Source organism: Egretta garzetta, unplaced genomic scaffold (assembly GCF_000687185.1).
Source record: "Egretta garzetta isolate BGI_Z169 unplaced genomic scaffold, ASM68718v1 scaffold151, whole genome shotgun sequence".
In the NCBI taxonomy this organism is placed as follows: domain Eukaryota; kingdom Metazoa; phylum Chordata; class Aves; order Pelecaniformes; family Ardeidae; genus Egretta; species Egretta garzetta.
The window spans coordinates 5,263,800-5,281,885 of NW_009258615.1; the positions used below are offsets into that span (position 1 = coordinate 5,263,800).

Here is an 18,086-nt window from a genome sequence, read left to right on the forward strand (position 1 = left end):
AAAAGGGGAACGGACATCAAGGGGCACAAGACTCACAAAGACAGAGTTTGCTTTAACTGAACACCAAGGTTTCCCTCACACCACCTTTTCTCATAAGGCACCACTTCCCCGCCTCTAGCGGGGAGGATGGCGAATGGGACAGACATGGCTGGGTTTCCAGCCGATTTCCTCACATCCCATATGTTTCTCAGCAAGAGGGAAGAACTGGCTCATTATTCAGAAAATTGAAAGATGCCCAGATTCATCAGTCAGTTCTTCATGAAAGGCTTTATCATCTCTGCTGCAAAGGGGGTTCAGCTCCAGCATGATTCTTCTGTTCCTTTCAAGGGGTTCTCATCATCTCTTTAATTCCTTTGAATTCAAATAAGTGAGTTCAGTCCACATGATGACAATAAGATAATAGATTTACACCTATGAGAGGACTCTGAAGTTTACCTTTCACGTGACCTCCTCTCGTACCATACCCTTATGAGAGTCCAACACTAAGAAACTTTATTGTGAAACTACACAACTGAGATGCAGGCACAGGGAACAAGAGCCTGGTTTCCACTTGGTAGATAAATGTTCACTGAGGCTCATATCAAACTAAAAGTATAGCTAAAATATCTCAAGTGATACAAAGTCATTAGAATTATACAAGAGCAACTGAAAATTGAGATGGACTTGTGAAATGAATCATACATGTACAGGCTAAGGTAAGAAATTTTTCCTGGTATAATTATTTTCTGTTTGTCTCTCAAACATTTCTTCTTGGAAATGACACGCATAGAGGTGCATGTCTAGTTATCCGAGCACAGACACACACAAACATAATTATTTCGATTTGTTCTTCTTTACCACAACATGAGTTAATGATAAGAATGAAGCATTCTGTGCTTTACATTCTCAAGATCCCAAAGGACTTTCCAAGTCCTACGTTCATACAGGGACACTGACCTTGCTCCCACTAAAGCAGGAGAACTTTCCCCATTGCCCTCATGGATAGGAAAGCTGGCATTTTGCTTGATGATATTCAACACATGCACAGCCTTAGCTATTCTAATTTTTTAATTTATTTTATTTATTTACAGGGAAAGTAATACCATTGGAGGCTGGAGATTTTCTATGGTTTTAGCAAAATGCCATGGAGTCTTTAACTTCCACCTGGACAGCCACCAGAGACAAACAGAAAGGACCTTGGGTTTAATGTCTCATCTAAAAGATATTATAATGTGTTGGCCTCATTATTCACAGCAGAAAAGGCCTTTGTCATGGTCAGATGGCTTTAATGTGTTTCGTATGCTACATAAATTCAAACTTGATGGCTCATTTATTTGTTGGATTGCAGCGTTATTCAACCTAAATGAAGCCTTGGTATTTACTAATAATTTGGGCTCTGGCTGTTGTTTACTTAAGCAAGCAGTGTCCACTGTCTCCTCTGTTGTCTGTATTAAGTTTGGACTTTACTAATTCAAGGAATATTATGAAGGAGGCCAAAAAAATTGCAGAGAAAATAGCTTTTCATTTGTGGACAATTATTTGTCCAAGCCTTGGAAGATTAGTATTCCAATATTGCAATTTCTGACATCAATTTTCTCAGGGTCAAACCCAACTTCTCAGACTTCATCTAAGCCTTGAAGTACCCCCAGGAGGAAGTGAGTCATTGTTATCAACATTCTGAAGAAGGGCAAATTGGAGGTAGGAGGAGGTTAGATGGCTTATTCCGTGTCAAGAGAAAGACACTGACTAAAATGCATCCTGAATCCAAATCTGCCTTTAATCTTAGGACCATATTTCCTGTCGTGATGCAACAATATTCTTTGATGAAGCTACATGCAGCAATTATCAAACTATGTAGTCACACCACACCAGAGGTGTTAGGGATCCAGAGATTCTCTTTTATTGTCTGAAAAATAAGAATCAATGGCTATAATGGGGAAAGCATAACTATGCAATTATATTGTGCATCCCCTATTCTACCTTATAGAGAGACTTACCATCTGTTGTGATGTTTTTTAAAATTGGCGTTTCATAGTAGAATTCTAGCTGAATTTCCCCAAAGTTGATTTTAAAATCCCCACCCTGTTGGATATTGAGAGCAATTTTAAAATTCAAAATTATCTATTAAATCAAAAAGAAAACCAAGAATCCTACTATGCCATCCTAGGTCTAGTAAGAAACATGAGTAAATATCCATAACCAAGGCAAAAGCTACTCATTCTTCCTGCAGAAACATACAACTAGATTTTAATAAACTGGATAACCACAAGAACTCAAATTGATGAATAGATTCAGAGTGAAGCAAGATCTGTATGACTAATTCACAGCTAGGAAATATATAAATATAGTATAAATACCAAACATTAATTTATGCCACTAATTACACTTTAAAATTATATACACAGACCCCGATTTTTCCCTTTCCCTGTGGATTCAAGTGGGGAATAACTTTAAAACATATAAGAAATCATGGTTCTGGCACCGAATACAGGCATTCTTGGGCCAGGTCTCCCAGTCAAGTTTCTAGTATGAAACAGCTGCTACTTGCTGGATCTCCAGCCAGTTAATAATTTGCCACTCTACCAAATAACTTTTAAAGTGATTTATTAAGCGATTAGGAGTCTGTTCAGACAAATCAAGTGGACTTTATTATCACAGCAGCAGTAATTCAGCCCTGTGGCAGAAGGAAAGGTGTACCTGGAAGTACAAAACAAAGTTCTTATTCAATACCTTTCACTGTCCTCTTGGAATTGCAAACCACATTAGCTGTGACTTAGAAATCTGGTTTCTCTTTTTCCCTTCCAGTACAGGGCTATGCCAGCATTGAGCCTTGCAGGCATACTGGGTCTGGCTGGGATGGAGTTAAATTTCTTCACAGTAGCTCATATGAGTTTGGATTTCTGACCAACCACCAATATGGTGTTGATAACACAGGGATGTTTTAGCTGTTGCTGAGCAGTGATCACACAGAGTCAAGGCGTTTTCTGCTTCTGACACCAGTGAGGAGGCTGGGGGGGCACAGGAAGCTGAGAGGGGATGCAGCTGGGACAGCTGACCCAAATCACCCAAAGGGATATTCCACACCATATGACATCATGGTCAGCAATAAACCTAGGGGCCAAAGCTTTTCCAAAGTTGCCATTACTCGGGGACTGCTGGGCACTGGACTGCTGGTGGGGAGCGATTGCTTTTTTCATCACATGTTGTCTTTTGCCTTCCCTTCCACCTCCAACTGTCTTTATCTCAACCCACAAGTTTTTGCACTTCTGCCCTTCCAGTTCTCTCCTCCATCCTGTTCGTTGGGGCATGAGTGGCTGGGTGGGTCTGAGCTGCCCAGCAGGGTTAACCCATCACAGGATGGTACCAGCCACGCTAGAAGCTTCTGGAAATTTCTTGGCTCGCCCTCATCTTAAATGAAGAACCTGTGGAAATTACCTCCTCAGTAACTCTTGGGTGGCCTTAGTTAGACAAGTTCACCACTATGAAAAAGTGGTGGTCTAAGGTCAGATTTTTTTGTGTGTGTGTTGATGCGCTCCTCCAATTTCTTTAGGTTCTCTAGCTTGAGTTAACCCCTTATTTACATGCACACCAATGTATCGACATTAAGAGTTATATATCATCATAATCTCATGCCTTAGGAGCAAGAAGTTTGCATAAGGGCCTAGCGTCATGTACTAGGGATATGCGATTTATGAAAAGCTACAAAGAGTGTTAGACATTGTCACTATATTTAAAACTACCACTGAAGCACATACCTCATACGCTGATTTTATTTTGTTGCCTATAATATCTCCCAGCAGTGGAAAAGGATTCTGAAGTGAACATGACATTGGGATATTTGGCATTTTATGGTAGGCGAGATACTTTCTGCCATGACCACTACACTTTTTCCACTGAAACCATTATACACCATTTGCAGTGACCCAGCTTTACACATCACAAACATGACCTCTCCTTGGCATGGTTAGAGAACTGGACCTTGCTGAGGTGCAGCTCTGTCTGCTTCGGGATCAGATGTTTCATAACAAGCACAGCAGAGCTTCCAGTGGAATTACTCAGGCGCCCTCCTGTTAACAAAATTTGGTAATCCTCTAATAAAAACATCCAATCTGTATCTGGCTTCTACCACGTACTACATAACTTTATAATCCTCAGTTTTAATAACATCTCCAGGTTTGGGGAATAAAGTCTTGCAAGAGACAAAACAGACAACTCATGGGAGGGGAACCTGGAGGCTGAAGATGGAAGGAAGGTTTGTAACAAAATAAGAGGACAAAGAAAATGGATTTTTCTTTGTTTTTCCTGCATCTATTAGAACAATTTCTGATGCATTTGCAGGATTGCTTTCCTTTCAAGAAGGCCACAGTGAAATACTTCTGTGTTTTTATTCTTTTTTTGCAGGCATCCTAATGCCGAGAGTAGGAACAACAACCAATCCAAAGATTTCTCCGTGTGCCCTGGAAAACACCTGGTTATCCTTTTTAACTGGAACCGAAAGACTCCACATTCAAAAACAGCCCAGCAAGAGCTTTATTTTGTACAAGTGTGTACTAACTTCATGGGGGAAATCTGCACCAGCAAACCTCATTATATCTAATGGATACTATTAAGAACTCCATGCCCTGCGAGTTGAAAACCTTTCTGTAAGCAGGTGGTATTCTCAGTCTTGCTTATTAATGCATACACTGGGGCTGGTATAAACTTAGTCCCTTCGTGGTTTTTGCCTCCTGTCGATCCTCTGTTTTTCTAGAGCCAAACACCTGGCTTCAGAGATGCTCAGATCCTTGGTGCTGCTGGGTTGGAACTAATGGGATTCACCTGGTCTGACATCAGAACCCACAGAACCACGCTGCAGCTCTGCAGAGATCCTAAAACCTGACACCATTGGGGGAAGCTTTGTTTGACTGCACAAAAGAGAGAAAGCAAAAGCAAATATAAACAATACTAAGAGCATCTTCAAGAAGTGACCATCCCTACTTGCTCTCCCTCAGGATGGCCCCTTACTTTAATTATTTACTTGGGAATTAATCTTCCTAGGGGAGGAATTCAGGTGAAAATATTTACCTCAGATAGGAACTTCAGAGTGTGCAAAACATTTATGTTAAAATTCTCAAAGGGGAGTCATTTAGAGATTAAAATAGTTTTATTTAGTTTTCCTAAAAATGGTTCACCCATACGGTGGCCCATTTGACAGTTCAAGAAACCAGTCTTAATGACTTACACTAAAATGTCAAAATGATTTTAAGCAAGGTAAAAAGCCTCTTGTGTTCCTAATCCCTGAACATCTGATCTCCAAAACCATTCTCCACAGGGGAACTTAAATACGTGCACAGGCTTACAAAAGCTGCATGAAACCAAGAGATGTTAAGGTCAGATGAGGGGCTGGAACTTCTGAGATTTCAGTTTGTAAATAGGATTTAGGATCCTGTGTTTTCACCAAGACAACAAGAGTGGATATAATTAACAGACATTGTTAAACTTCATTAGTCTCCCAGGGTTTCAGTTATGCTTACAAAAATCAACACACTAAAATAAATATGGCTAAAGAGGTGGGGAGCCACTTAACATGAAAACAATTTTTACTCTAAAAAAAAAAAAAAAACCCACCATGTTTTTTCTTTTCTTTTTCTGCTGTTCTGAAAGATACAAATACAGTGGCTTTTACCACAAACTGCTTTGAAAAATACCAAGAGGTTCAGGTCCTGAAGTACTATACGCTATTTTCAAAGGAGATGAGGATCCAACAGTAAGCCATAATTTTTTTTTTTATTAGTAGCATAGAACAACATCTGTGGTGAAATACCTGCTTTGAGAAAGCCTCCAGGAACTCAACCTGCTTTCCTGCAGCATTCAAGGACAAGGAACCTCCTCAGGAGCCTCCCAGATGCTGCTGAGCATTGACCCCAGCAGAAGCCCAGGGCCACTGCCATTCATAGCTGCTGGCCCCACAGCACTGGCCTCCATGCACAGCATTTGCACTTGGGCTCTTATCAGAGGAGGAGCTGCTGCCTACTATCCAAGCCAGGTGGGCTTTTGTCTTCCTAAAACATGATTGCCCTCAGCTTCTGCTGAGCTCCTGCTTGCTCTCATGCAAAGCACAGCCTTTGGTGCCTGCAGGTGTCAGCAAGGATTTAAGCGCCAACGGGAGGCTTCTGGTCTGTGGCCTGGGAGTACTGGGATCCTCCTGAGCTAGTAAATAAAACCTCATCATTTTTTGCTTTATTTAGTAACTTGACATGCACACATGACTCAACGTTAAAATGCAAACTTAGGAATGGGCATAGCTTTCCTGGTTTTGGTGAGGTGTGCCAGTATTGGCAGTGGCAATGAAGGTGGTGGGGAACGGGGACAAACTGGGAGACTTTTACAAATGGGTGCTGCTTGCAAGAAGAGGGTCAGAAATGTGAACCTTTGGAAACATATTTAGTCTAGTTAGCATGAATTAACCTCATCTTTGCTTCCATAGCTGTTGTAACATTAAAATACATCAGAATTTTGGCAGAAGGGAGATAGAGCAATGTGGGGATGTGCACATAAAAAGTGGCTTTTCATTAGGTTTTGGGTGCGTAAGGTTTCAGACACTGCTTAGTGTCAAGCAGCACTTCAAAGACACGTTGCCTCTCCCAGGGGAATACTGGTAATGCAGATACATTGAGACAGGGCCAGTAAACACTTTTGGTTCCTCTGAAGTCTGAGGGCTCAGGGAGGATTGGTGAGGCTCAGCCTGGGAGTGACAGCCACAGAAGAACCACTGAAAGAGGCAAACTTTCTGCACTCACCTGAAAGCCAGAAAGGGAGATAAATAAAAGACATCAGGATTTTTTTTTTTTTCGCCTGAAAGCCAGAAAGGGAGATAAATAAAAGGCATCAGGATTTTTTTTTATTATTTTCTTTCTTCAAGAGAATACCAAGTCTTGCATACAGAGAAGTAGATGTTTATCCTAACTTTATTTACTTTACTAAATAACTTAACTACTATCTCACATGACAGTCTTACACACAAGCTGGGGGGGCAAAAAATGGTCTTGATCACACTCCTATAAAGCAGGTACAGAGACCGTGGGAAACCTGCTCCCAGTCTGGAAACCAGTCAGTTCCCAATGGGGAGGACAGCCTGCCGTGGGTGCAGAAGTTTGTCTGAGATTTGATTTTACTCAGCCCTTCTGTTAATGACTTGGATGACAGAACAAGAAGTAAACTGATTAAATTCACAGCTGACACCAAGCTGGAAGGGCTGTAAATACACTGTGGGGAAGGATTAGAATTCAAAATGTTTGTGACAAGCTAGAGAAACCATAAGGGGTGGGGGAAATAAAAAAAAAAAAAAAAGAAAAGGAGGTAACTCAGTTAAGACAAAGGTGAAATCCCGTTAAAATCCCATACTTGGCAGGAATAGCCAGCTAAAGAAATGTAAAATGGAAGCAATTGCATTGACAGCAGTTCTGCAGGAAAGGATCAGGCAAAGCTCACGTTATGACGTAGAGAGTAATGCAGTCTGCAAGAGAAGGGCAGCAGTAGGCCACACTGCTCGGCTGACGCGCTGAGATGTTTGGGCACTTCTCTTCCAGAAAGAGGTGCACAGCCTGTAGGAAAAGGCAATCTACTCAGTGTAGGAGCCTACAAAATTTAGAAAGAAAGCTTAAAAGAATCCAGACTGTTTAGCTGAAAAAGGGAAGGGCCACTGGTAGAGAGTTAAACTCTCAAGTTTGCATGAGGCTGTTGCAAAGAAGAAAAGAACCAACCCACCCAAGAGAGCAGAAAAACCTGTGAGAGGAAGGATAGTTGAGCCATGGGTGATGGCAGCTTGGTGTAGATGGTAGATAGGTGATGGTAGATCAATGATGAGTTTTAAGAACAGGATAGACAAGCTTAAGTCGTGATTTACGTTGGCATGGTTGGGTACGGTGTCTCTAAATCCCTTTCAGACTTTAGCACGGATATAAAACAAGGGGGCATTAGTGGGCACACCACCACTTCCCTAGAATTCTTTAAAACAACTTGTATTTCTTTGCACAGTTCGCTTTCCTCCTACTCTTTGACTGCACAGGGTATCCATGACAGTCCATAGCCTTTCAAATAAATTTCGGAGGTTATTGAAAGAGAATGCTGGGTTATGTTTTGTTGAAATAAAGCAAAGTGTGTCTGCATTGCAATATGTAAATCAAAAGAGTTTAAACCCTCTTATTTGAAATACTGTCTGCTGCTTAGGTGAAACTGCACCAATCCTTTAGTAAAAGTTCAACTGAAAGATGCGAAGAATTCTCAGGCCAGTTTGGGGACTCTTAAACTTTTTGCTTGTAGAAGTATCTGTAATTCCTCCTTTCCTGCCTGCTCCCACCCCTGCTTCTTGCAGTGGCTCTTACCTGCCCTCTCTCACCATGCTCCTGAGGAGAGGGATGAGCCCGGGCCAGGACGGGGCTTGTTCCTGTAGGAAGGGGCCGGTTGTGTCTCTTCAGTACACCAGAAGGACAGAAATAGCTGAAAACCATGCTCAGTTCATCCGCGACGATCGTTAGACTTCTGAGACACCTGCTATTAAGTGTCATAAAAAGAGAGATGGTTTTGTATTTAGTTATTTGTACATAACTGCTGCTCGTGTATCTGGCCTACTGGCCCAACCTCCCCGTGGCTTGAGGAAAGTCTTGCGATTATTTCTTGCCTCCTCTCAAACAGCAAACCCCTCTTCAGATTAATGCTACGCAGCAGAAAGGATAAACTTTTAATAAAGGATCAGGGAATTAATGCAAACACAAATAATAGCATAAATTATCTAATAGCTGGGTTCCATCCCTACTTTTTACATTACATATTTGTATTTTATATCCACATGTGACGATGAAATTCTGTTAAATTAGGTTGACAGACCTAGAATGAGTTTCTGAATGCAGCTTTTTCAAAAAGCTTGCTTACAGTTCATCTCTCCCTCACTCATAAAATGATTTCTTCTCAAGCTATTAAAGAGGAATAATTTCAGGAATTTTTCAAATTGGCTGATGTAGAGTAGTTTGACAGTTGCGTGATCTTCTATTTTCAAGAGAAATTATTCTCCAGAGAGAACAGTGTTGTTTCCCTTTTGTATATTTATTTAACTGGATTTTTTTCTTTACTTTGATTTTTTGCCAACTGAAAAGTTAGAAACGCATATAGCTCTTTTGCAAGCATATTATAAATGGATGCTTATCTCAGGGACTAAATATCTTTATTTCTTTAAATAGAACCACCAAGTCAAGGAACAGGAATAAACATGAAGAGTAAGCCTAGACCAGTGACAGATTTTCTGTTTGCTACAGCAAGATTTTTCATTTTCTTTTTTTTTTTCTCCGTACAGCAATTGCAAACGATTGCAAATCCTCCACCGTGATTTCTGCGGGACAAGGTGCTGCTTGTAGTCCAGCCCCAGCCCTGTGCTTACCATGGAGGCTAAAACCGCTCGGTCAAGGACGAAGCCCCTCTCTCACGAGCACTGGAGCTCCCCTCGACATTGGCAAGCCGTGTTGGACAGCACGTCAGGCAGTAAATAGCCAAAGTAATTGCACTTTTGCAGATGCCCTGACAGCATTTCTGCTTTCTAAATCCTGCCTGACTCGGCAGCACTGCTCAAAGCTGAAAATCCCCGCCGCAGGCTTTACCCACTGACTCACAGACAGGTACGGGGCCGCGCCAGACGTCACGCGAGGCTGGATCTGCGCTCGCAGGCAGGCGCCGAGCGGAGCACGTACGGTACCGTGCCATGCTCAACTTGTGGGAGGTTTGGTGCCCGGCCGCCTCTGTGCAGCAGGCAGGTAAATCCCACACCCCAACCAATGCTGGATGCCCCTGCTGCGGCCTGATGACCCACCAGCATAACAAGTCCCAAGCTGGGACCGTGACTCCGAAAGGGCAGCAAGTGCCCTAAGCTGAAGGAGAAGATGAGGTTCCTGAAGATTATGACCCTGCTTCCCTCAGGCTACAAATATCCCCCTTCTTTTAGTGGCTCCAGCCTCAGCCATACGTGCAGAAAAGCAGTCAGCTCTATCAGACGTCCAGCAGATGACGTAAAACCTGTCTTCTCCGGGTGTCATTTTTATGGAGAATCATTCCCCCATAAAATTACTGAGAACAGCAGATCCAGCTGCTGGAGACACAAAATAAGGCTACTGCTTGCTACAAAAGGATGCTGTCCTATGCAGTGTTTCTTCGTCACGTTTAACTCTACGCTGGACAAATCAAATGCTAAGTTGAACAGCAAGGTGATGCAATGGGATGATGTCACCACGAAACAAACCCAACAACCAACCAACCAACCTTGAAGGTCATAGCATGGATTGAGAACTTGTGAGCAGGACCGTGTATAAAGTCCATTTAAAAGCCCATGAGTAAAGCTAAGTCTGGTTTTTCTATGCAGTCTAGCAAGCCTCGCAGAAGTTGTTTTGATGACTCTATCTCTTATAGCCCGGGAGACTCTAGGACGTTGCATGAAATTCAGGATACGAAAGATCCAGTACAACTGGGACAAAAGCAGAGGTCTATTTTTTAAACAGGGATTGTAACACAGGTACCAGTGCATGGTCAGGTCACCATGGGCTTTCCTCCCATTAACTGCTGTCTGCTTTAAGGGCTGTTAGCCCACTATTCAGCACCTCTATTTAAACAGGAAACTAAAACATAGGCAGTGGGTAACAATAGACTTTAATGATACACCTGGTACTTAGCGACTTCCATCTTTCAGACCCAGACTGAATGCCAAATCACCCTGGCAATTGCATTTCTTGTAGTTATCAGCCCTTCTCCTTTCTAAAATACATCTTTCTGACAGCAGCCCACAGCTAGTATTTCCTTTTCATTCTCTGAAGTGAAGAGCATTTCAAATATATCATTTAGCTTTGCTGCAGTCCTTTCTGTCCCTTTGATCATCTCCTTTACACCCTTCTGCATTTCTGCTTCGTTCCTGCATGTGCAGTACATCAAAAAAGTGTTTTGCAGCAGGTACCTTGGGCTTTGCAGGGTGGGGTTTTTTTTTTCAGGGACAGAATCCCAGCTGGCGTAAAAGAGCACAAATGCCACTGAAGTCAGCAGCATTATTGTATTTAAACCAGCTAAAATTCTGACCCTAGTTCCTATTTCAAAATGCCTTATAATTCAAGCAGAGCTTTAAAATTCTTTTCTTGGAGCGTTGACTGCTGTCTTGGCAATTTCCTTGCAGAAGCATTCAACTCAATTGCAGTGCGCTGCTTTGTGACCCAAGGAGTAAACCATGAATGATGCTTCTTTCTTCCTTCCATTCATCACGTCCCCTTAAAATATGGTTTATGATGCTAAGAAATAGGTTTTCTAATAGTACCTAAATGGGACAGTTGCTTCTTGCATTTTACAAACTTTAACCACCCACCCTTGCATTTGGCTAGTTGTTGGCTGAACATTTTTTGCATATATTTATAAAACCTGATTATAAAACATTTTGCTTCTCTCAAATGCTTTAAAACCAAGCAATTTCACAGTATTACCATGTGGCAAGTATGGATTTCTCCAGCTCAGAGACCGCCGCTGAATGAAGCCGGGAAAAGGCTGCGGAGGCAGTAGCGCTAGGCTTGGGGTGACAGGCAATCCCAGCTCTTGGACTTAAAGAGTTCAGCTTCCACTGAACACCGGGAACACTGCATGGTTCCCACAAGCACTTAACCTGAACAACTCGTGAATACCCTGGGGAAAAGAAATACTAGTTGCCCTAATTCTTAGATTAGGAACTGAAGCCCAGGGCTCAAGTAACACGTCCAGTATCCCACTATCCCAAGCAGAAGTTAACTTGGTATTTCCAGTCCCTGGCTAACGATCCCAGCAGCGGACACCCCTTTAGCTCCTCTCTCCCTCATACAGAAAGAAAAAAAATCAGCTCTCAGATGACAGAGTATCTCAGATCTGATGTAGAATATGATAGCAGTAAGATTAACACACACAATTTTGCCATTCCAGAAGCTGACAGTCACATTCCTTACCCAGCTGGCAGCAGACATGAACTGGGGAAAAGGATTTTCTTTGCAATTTTCTTGTGTTGAGAATTGTTCCTGAGTAATAAGGGCTACTCTTTTCTCTCTACAGAAATCTCAGCCCATTAAATTGCTCTTGTGACGGCTGAATCCGCATTTCAGCTACAACAGCGGGAAGCGCTGCAGGCAGGGCAATGCCCCCAAGAGGAGAGCGTTTCGCAGTTCACGGGATGATGAAACACACGTGAACCCTCCGTGCTCCAGACAGCTTCTGGGAAACAATTTCTCTGTACCTCAGTTTGATGTTGCACTGCCTCGGTACTGCTTACTTCTCTCTCCGGAAAGAAATCACTGCTGTCTCCAGAAAAAGAAGAAAAAAAATGGCTATCCGTGGCGCAGGTAACTTGGCGAGTAAATCAGCAGACACTAACTAGCCCTAAAACTTCACAGAGAAGCACCGCTGAAACGTACTTCAGCATCTACAGTTTGAATTTAGGTTTTAAGACCCCAGAAGCTTTGGTATACGTCCACATGGAACAGTTTGTGTTGCTCAAACACCACTTTCAATTTTGACCATTAAGAAATGAGAAGGCAAACCAGCTCCAGGATGACCAGCACAGAAGCGAGCGAACTGCCCAACTCTGCCTTGATAAAGCTCCTTCCTCTCCCCTCACTGCGTGCTGAAGGTCACTCGCCTTAGATAAGCACATGAAGCCATCAAAAAGCTTAAAAGCTTGAACATTTTTTTTCCTTGTTGGAACATTGATGAGGACCAGGGGCCAGACTAACAAACTGAGCAAGGAAGGACAAAGTGTTCACCCTGCCCAAAACAAAAATGCTTAAAACTTTCCCCCCCGTAACTTTCCCCCCCGTCCCTCCCTCCCTCCCCTCCCACGGATCTCCCGGTGACGCCTCCCCTGAGCCAGCATTACCTAACTTTTACACAAACACGCAGTTCCCATAAGCATCAACTTCAAACAGCTCTGGCTTTCTGCCTGATCACATCTCGTTTTAGGGAAGCAGAGGCAAAGAGTGACTACTGAGGGGGTCTGCAGCAGCTCTGCAAGGTAATCAACTTGTTGGATTTTTACTTTTCGTTTGTAGTGCCTAACGAGCGGTTAAGTAGATGGCACAAAAAAAAGCCTCCTGGCAAACTCTCTTGCTGGAATTTGTAGCAGGAAAAAAGGTCTCAAGACAAACTCAGAAACAGATTTAATAACACTTTGGCTTACTTGGTTCCTGCAGGGAAACAGAGGCAGTTTTTAAGATCAAGATCTAGTGTAAAATACAGAATCACTAGTATGTATTTCAGTCGTGGGTGTCAGTTGTATGTGTTTAAACAAGTGTGTGTGTTCTGATTTAGTTTCGGTTCATCACATCAGCCAGATTTAGAAAGCAGCAGTCCACGGGGACTGTGCTCCAGCTGTTTTGCTCAGCCCCACCACGGGCTGCCTGCCTTCCTTTCCAGCCTTAGTGCTGCAAAATGCCCGTAATTCTTTGTAGCTTCTTGTACCTTTTGCAGGCTCTGAGCTGCCAAGATGCTCCTGCTTCTTTCTCTGGTCGCTGGGCTTGCCCTGTCTGTCGCTGATGTCATGACAGACAAAGAAATGGATCAAAGCCAGGAGCCATTTCATGACATGCAGAAAAAAGTGAACGACCTCTGGCAGAATTTGCTCTATCCGGTAATGCCCGGTAATGAGACAGATAGGATGATTTACGCCACTTGTGAAATGAAGCCCAGCTCCAAAATAGATGCTGACAAGCCACAAGTGACTGGACAAGTCTTATTCAGACAGTGTTACTCATGTGGAAGATTAGAAGCCATTTTTTACTTGGATGGGTTTCCGTTGGATAATAATCAATCTGGTAGAGCTATACACATCCACGAGCTTGGAGATCTCAGCAACGGCTGTGATTCTACAGGAGCACACTATAACCCTTTCAGCGTGAATCACCCCCGTCACCCAGGGGATTTCGGCAACTTTTTTCCTAAAGAAGGCAAAATCAGAAAATACAAACCAAATCTCTTTGCCACTATGTTTGGTCCATATTCCATCATGGGCAGATCCGTTGTGATCCATGAGCAGGAAGATGACATGGGCAAGGGCAACAACAAGGCCAGTTTGGAAAACGGAAACGCCGGGAAACGTCTGGCCTGCTGCGTGATTGGGATATGCAACAAGAACCTGTGGGAAGAGAAACTGCCTGAGGTTACAGACAAGAAGAAGAGAGGGCTCAACAAACAAACATAGAACCGGGTTTAAGTGAAGACCAACAGGCCCGCTATGGCCTGGGCAGCACAAAGTACCTTAGGCTGTGCCACTGGCTGCTAAGATACACGGCTAAAGGATTCTCGTTGCCATTCGCTTGCTCCTCTAAGAAATGCGCATCACTTTGTAGAGCCTCCTTTCTGTAAGCCTATCAATAAAACCAGCATCAACTCAACATTGTGATGTATTTACTTGAAAAGATTCCCTTTTATCCAGTTTGGGAGTTGAATGCATGTAAGTAGGAGTGCTAACGGATACGGTCGATAGTCTGTAAAGAGTCTGTGCGCTGTAAGGGGCTCTTAGGGGCTCTTAAGTTAGATACCAAAGGAGAAAAAGGTTAACATGAGTAAGTAAGAAATTGCCTCCCATTAGACACTATCCTGTATTTAGCTGCAAATCTGAAAGGCAAAATGATCTCGTATGCTTTCAACAGGGCTGGGTGTTGTGTTGCAAGAGCTGGATAAATGGACTTCCCCTAAAAATAAGGGAAAGTACAAACATTTCTGTTTTCAACTTTAGATCTATTATGTTATGCTATCTGTATATTCAGGGTTTATTCTCAAACATGTATAGGCTTCTCAACTATTTTAAATTGTCCACATGGCTATAGCTAAGTCACACTGTTTACATCTGAAAGCAGACTGAAAAGAAATACTCCAGTTTACCATCACTCCCCAGCAAAAATTCCCTAAAGCCTCTAGTTTGTGCCTGTTAGTAACTAAGTTGTATACAAAACTTCTAGTGCTTAGACAATGATGATAAAGTTAGCAGATCAGAGACAAATATAATTTTCAATGCCAAAAAATACTGAGTGTGTTTCTTCATATAAAAATGTAGGAAATAAATCAGTCCATTTAGACTGGGAGAAGTGACAGTGAAAAGATTTAAGTCACATAATTTTCAGACTTAAAACTGTCACTCAATAAAGCTTTACTTTTCAAACTTAACACAACTCACTGAAAATACTAAAACACTACCTCATGACCATAATACGTCTGATACTGAGAAAAGTAAACAAGCAGGCAGAACAAGCATATCAGGAAATGTTTTTATTAAAGATGACAAAATGTATTAATATAGTTGAACCACATTGTGCAGTTAATCCAGGCAGCAACAAAAGAGAGGTTTGCAAATAAATTAAACTGCATAATTTAGAAAGTAAAACTACAAAACAGAAGCTGGTAAACAAAATCCTATCTTTTAGAAATGTAGCAGACTTTCAATCTAAGATTTTGAAATACATTCCTGAGCTCATATGGATTAAAGAAATTCCACTGTCTTTATTATACAAATTCCCATATGCTTAAAAATAGTCTCACTTAGAAAAGAAGCAGCATTCTAAAAGATGCTTCTTAATCTGCCATTTTCACACACTTACTTTACAAATTCAGTGAGCATTGTTTTTCAAATAACAATATCGTACTTTCAAATGAGATCCTTCTCACAGATAATGCATGAATTCACTCTTAGGTGAGACAACCTCCTTAGAATCAGTCTGCAAAATGCATTTTCTTCATACCCCTGCCACAACATTCCCTTCCCAGTTTGCTTCCCCAGAGCCCAACACCTAAAAGGCTTGGGATGCAATTTCTGCATTTCTAAAGTCCTAGAAAAAGGGAACACAAGTCTAAAAAAACCCCATAAAACCCCAAATAAAATGAACATTCCCACTCTGAAAAACCTAAAGTAGTGTTGATTCCACAACCAAGCACTAATTATTTTACTGGGAAAAAAAATCATCGTTCTAGTAGCACAACAATATAAATTACAGCAATATCCAAGGAAGATACTGACAAGAATATTCAATTAGTTATCACATAGTGCAGCAAAGATGTCTTACTTTACAAGTCTCCTGGCTTTGAAGTCTTGTGTTCCTGGGAGAAGGCTAAAAACGAGGCTAGAATACACATTCAGCAGGGCAGAAAGGAGAGGGACGGTACTGCAGCAGTGATATAGCACTAAAAATGAGGTTTCCGGAGATCTACATATCTCACTGGAATTTAATGATTGCAAAGATATAAAAATGGCATCTAAGAGAGAGAATGGTATGAGGATAATTACCAAGATGTCCTAATTGTTGGGTTGTACATCACTATGTTCTCACAGAAAAAACATACTAAAAAGAATCAATGAATGAGGCACTAAAAAGCTGTTGGTCCAGCACTGCTTCTACCTGCTCCAATTTTTGCACCAAGCTCTTCATTAATTAATAGCATTAACTGGCTGTTAAGGGACCAGGAGCAAAATGCTAACTCACACAACTATGGGTCAGGAAAGACAGGACAGGGAAACAACACCCTCAACACTTCTGAGCTCGGCTATGTGAAATCTTGACCTTCTTATTTGCTTGCCTCAGTTCTGACTGCATTGGTATTTAGCTCTGCGCAGGATTAGTCTGTGAAGGATGGAAAAGAATACATCTTGAATAAAATGCTACTTCATGTGACATTCAAGCATTAAAGTAAAAAATCCTGACACAATCTCCCGGAGATTTCAGTTTCTGCAGTTATTTCTCTTCCGACTTGTCAGTACTGTCATATAAATGAGTCAATAATGCAGTCAGTTACAATTAATGGGAACAGCGTAACAATCTTTCAAATACTTAAACTCTTCTCGGTTTTTCAGGTGACGAGGAACTTAAATGGTGATCAGGATAATGACAGAAAAACTTTTTACTGCTTCATGTCCCTAATACACTTAAATATACAGATGGTTTCTCTTCCTAAGGGCTGCTGCTTATTATCAGTGAAATGCTGCAATGTCAAATTACCTTTAAAGAGAAAGGAAACGTATTTGAGGAGCACTGTGAGTATGGCTTTCTTGCCTGCAGACAGACACTGAAAGGGTTACAGGAATGCACCTGCTAGGGAAAACACATGAGAACGGAGACAAGCCACATTTTTCACCTTCCCACTATCATTCCTTATATTTATATATAATAATTTACATACAGCCTTTCTTCTGCTGAATACAAACTGTTCATGGACTCTGACACCTTGATTATGGCAGCACCTGCTAGCTCATCTTCCATATACAGAAGAGTTTGTCAGTATTGCTAATATAAACTCTGTTTATTCAGTAGCTGACAAGTGGGCTGTAAAAATTTGCAGCTGGCAGTTATTTGTCAAAGGAGGACTCAATCTGGGAGGGATTTTCCTTTTTATTAGTAGTATTTTATTAAATTTGGTTTAATTCTCTCTGATTGGTTTCAAGTTCTAGGAGTGAGAAATGAACATTTACAGACAATTAGGTCCCAAGCCAGCAGAAAAATTGCCTTGACGGCTGCTGGCCCATAGAAGCTCCACAGCTGCAGAGCCTATTCCTTATGCTACAAACAGGAGAGGAAGGACGTGCCTCCCCTTCTCCAACAGCTGCTAACTTCAACGTTAAGTATTCCCTTGTTGCTGCCTTCCTAGGAGCAGAGTGGCACAGCTCCAGCATCAGGAGCGAGCTAGGGAATGACACAGCAGCCTCCCTTTTCCCCAGTTATTATAGGAATGTTTTCCTGTGATTGAACATCAACAAGGGGAGAAGTTTAAGAAAGTGGCAACAATGCAAATAAACCTTCTACCACACCACAGACTGGTGAATTGAGGAGGAAAGGAAGAGTTATCCTTAATTCCAAAACATAAGAAAAGAAAAAAAAGACACAGATTCCTTTAAAAAGGAGGGCACAGATGGAGTAGGCTGAAATCTACCACCCGTTACCCAGCCCGAGGGCTGTTCCAGCTCCTGTAAGTTGAGAAATGCAATTCCAGTAATGGAGAGAGCCAAGCAGGTGGACAGGGCATCACCGGTTCTCCTCTTGCCGTTCCCCTTGCATGGAACAGCACTGCCATTTCTCACAGAAAGACTTCTGGCTTCTCTGATGATG

General features: G+C 42.0%; 1 protein-coding gene and 1 long non-coding RNA gene across 5 annotated transcripts in view; one reads left to right on the forward strand and one right to left on the reverse strand.

Annotated features, from left to right (window-relative positions):
- Nucleotides 1-14,049, reverse strand: part of LOC118453289 — a 21,446-nt gene extending 7,397 nt beyond the window's left edge. The window contains exons 1-4 of one of the 2 annotated variants that reach the window (XR_004843215.1): nt 13,962-14,049; nt 8,343-8,511; nt 7,450-7,596; nt 5,783-6,758 (exon numbers count right to left, since the gene is read on the reverse strand). This is a non-coding gene — a long non-coding RNA (uncharacterized LOC118453289). Of the gene's footprint in view, nt 1-3,020; nt 6,759-7,449; nt 7,597-8,342; nt 8,512-13,961 lie in introns of those variants that run through there. The other variant, XR_004843214.1, reaches the window with a different exon arrangement.
- On the forward strand, nt 12,871-17,500 carry SOD3 (superoxide dismutase 3). Of its 3 annotated transcripts, XM_035903506.1 has the most exons (3): nt 12,871-13,009; nt 13,465-14,128; nt 16,526-17,500. In XM_035903506.1, the coding sequence occupies exons 2-3, from the start codon at nt 13,481-13,483 to the stop codon at nt 16,544-16,546; spliced, it is 669 nt and encodes a 222-aa protein (XP_035759399.1). In that variant the 5' UTR covers nt 12,871-13,009; nt 13,465-13,480; the 3' UTR covers nt 16,547-17,500. The 3 variants fall into 3 exon arrangements, with proteins under 3 accessions (XP_035759399.1, XP_035759398.1, XP_009646335.1); XM_035903505.1 differs by lacking the exon at nt 16,526-17,500 and having other exon boundaries at nt 13,446-14,241; XM_009648040.2 differs by lacking the exon at nt 16,526-17,500 and having other exon boundaries at nt 13,465-14,241.
- The last annotated feature ends 586 nt before the right edge of the window (nt 17,501-18,086 follow it).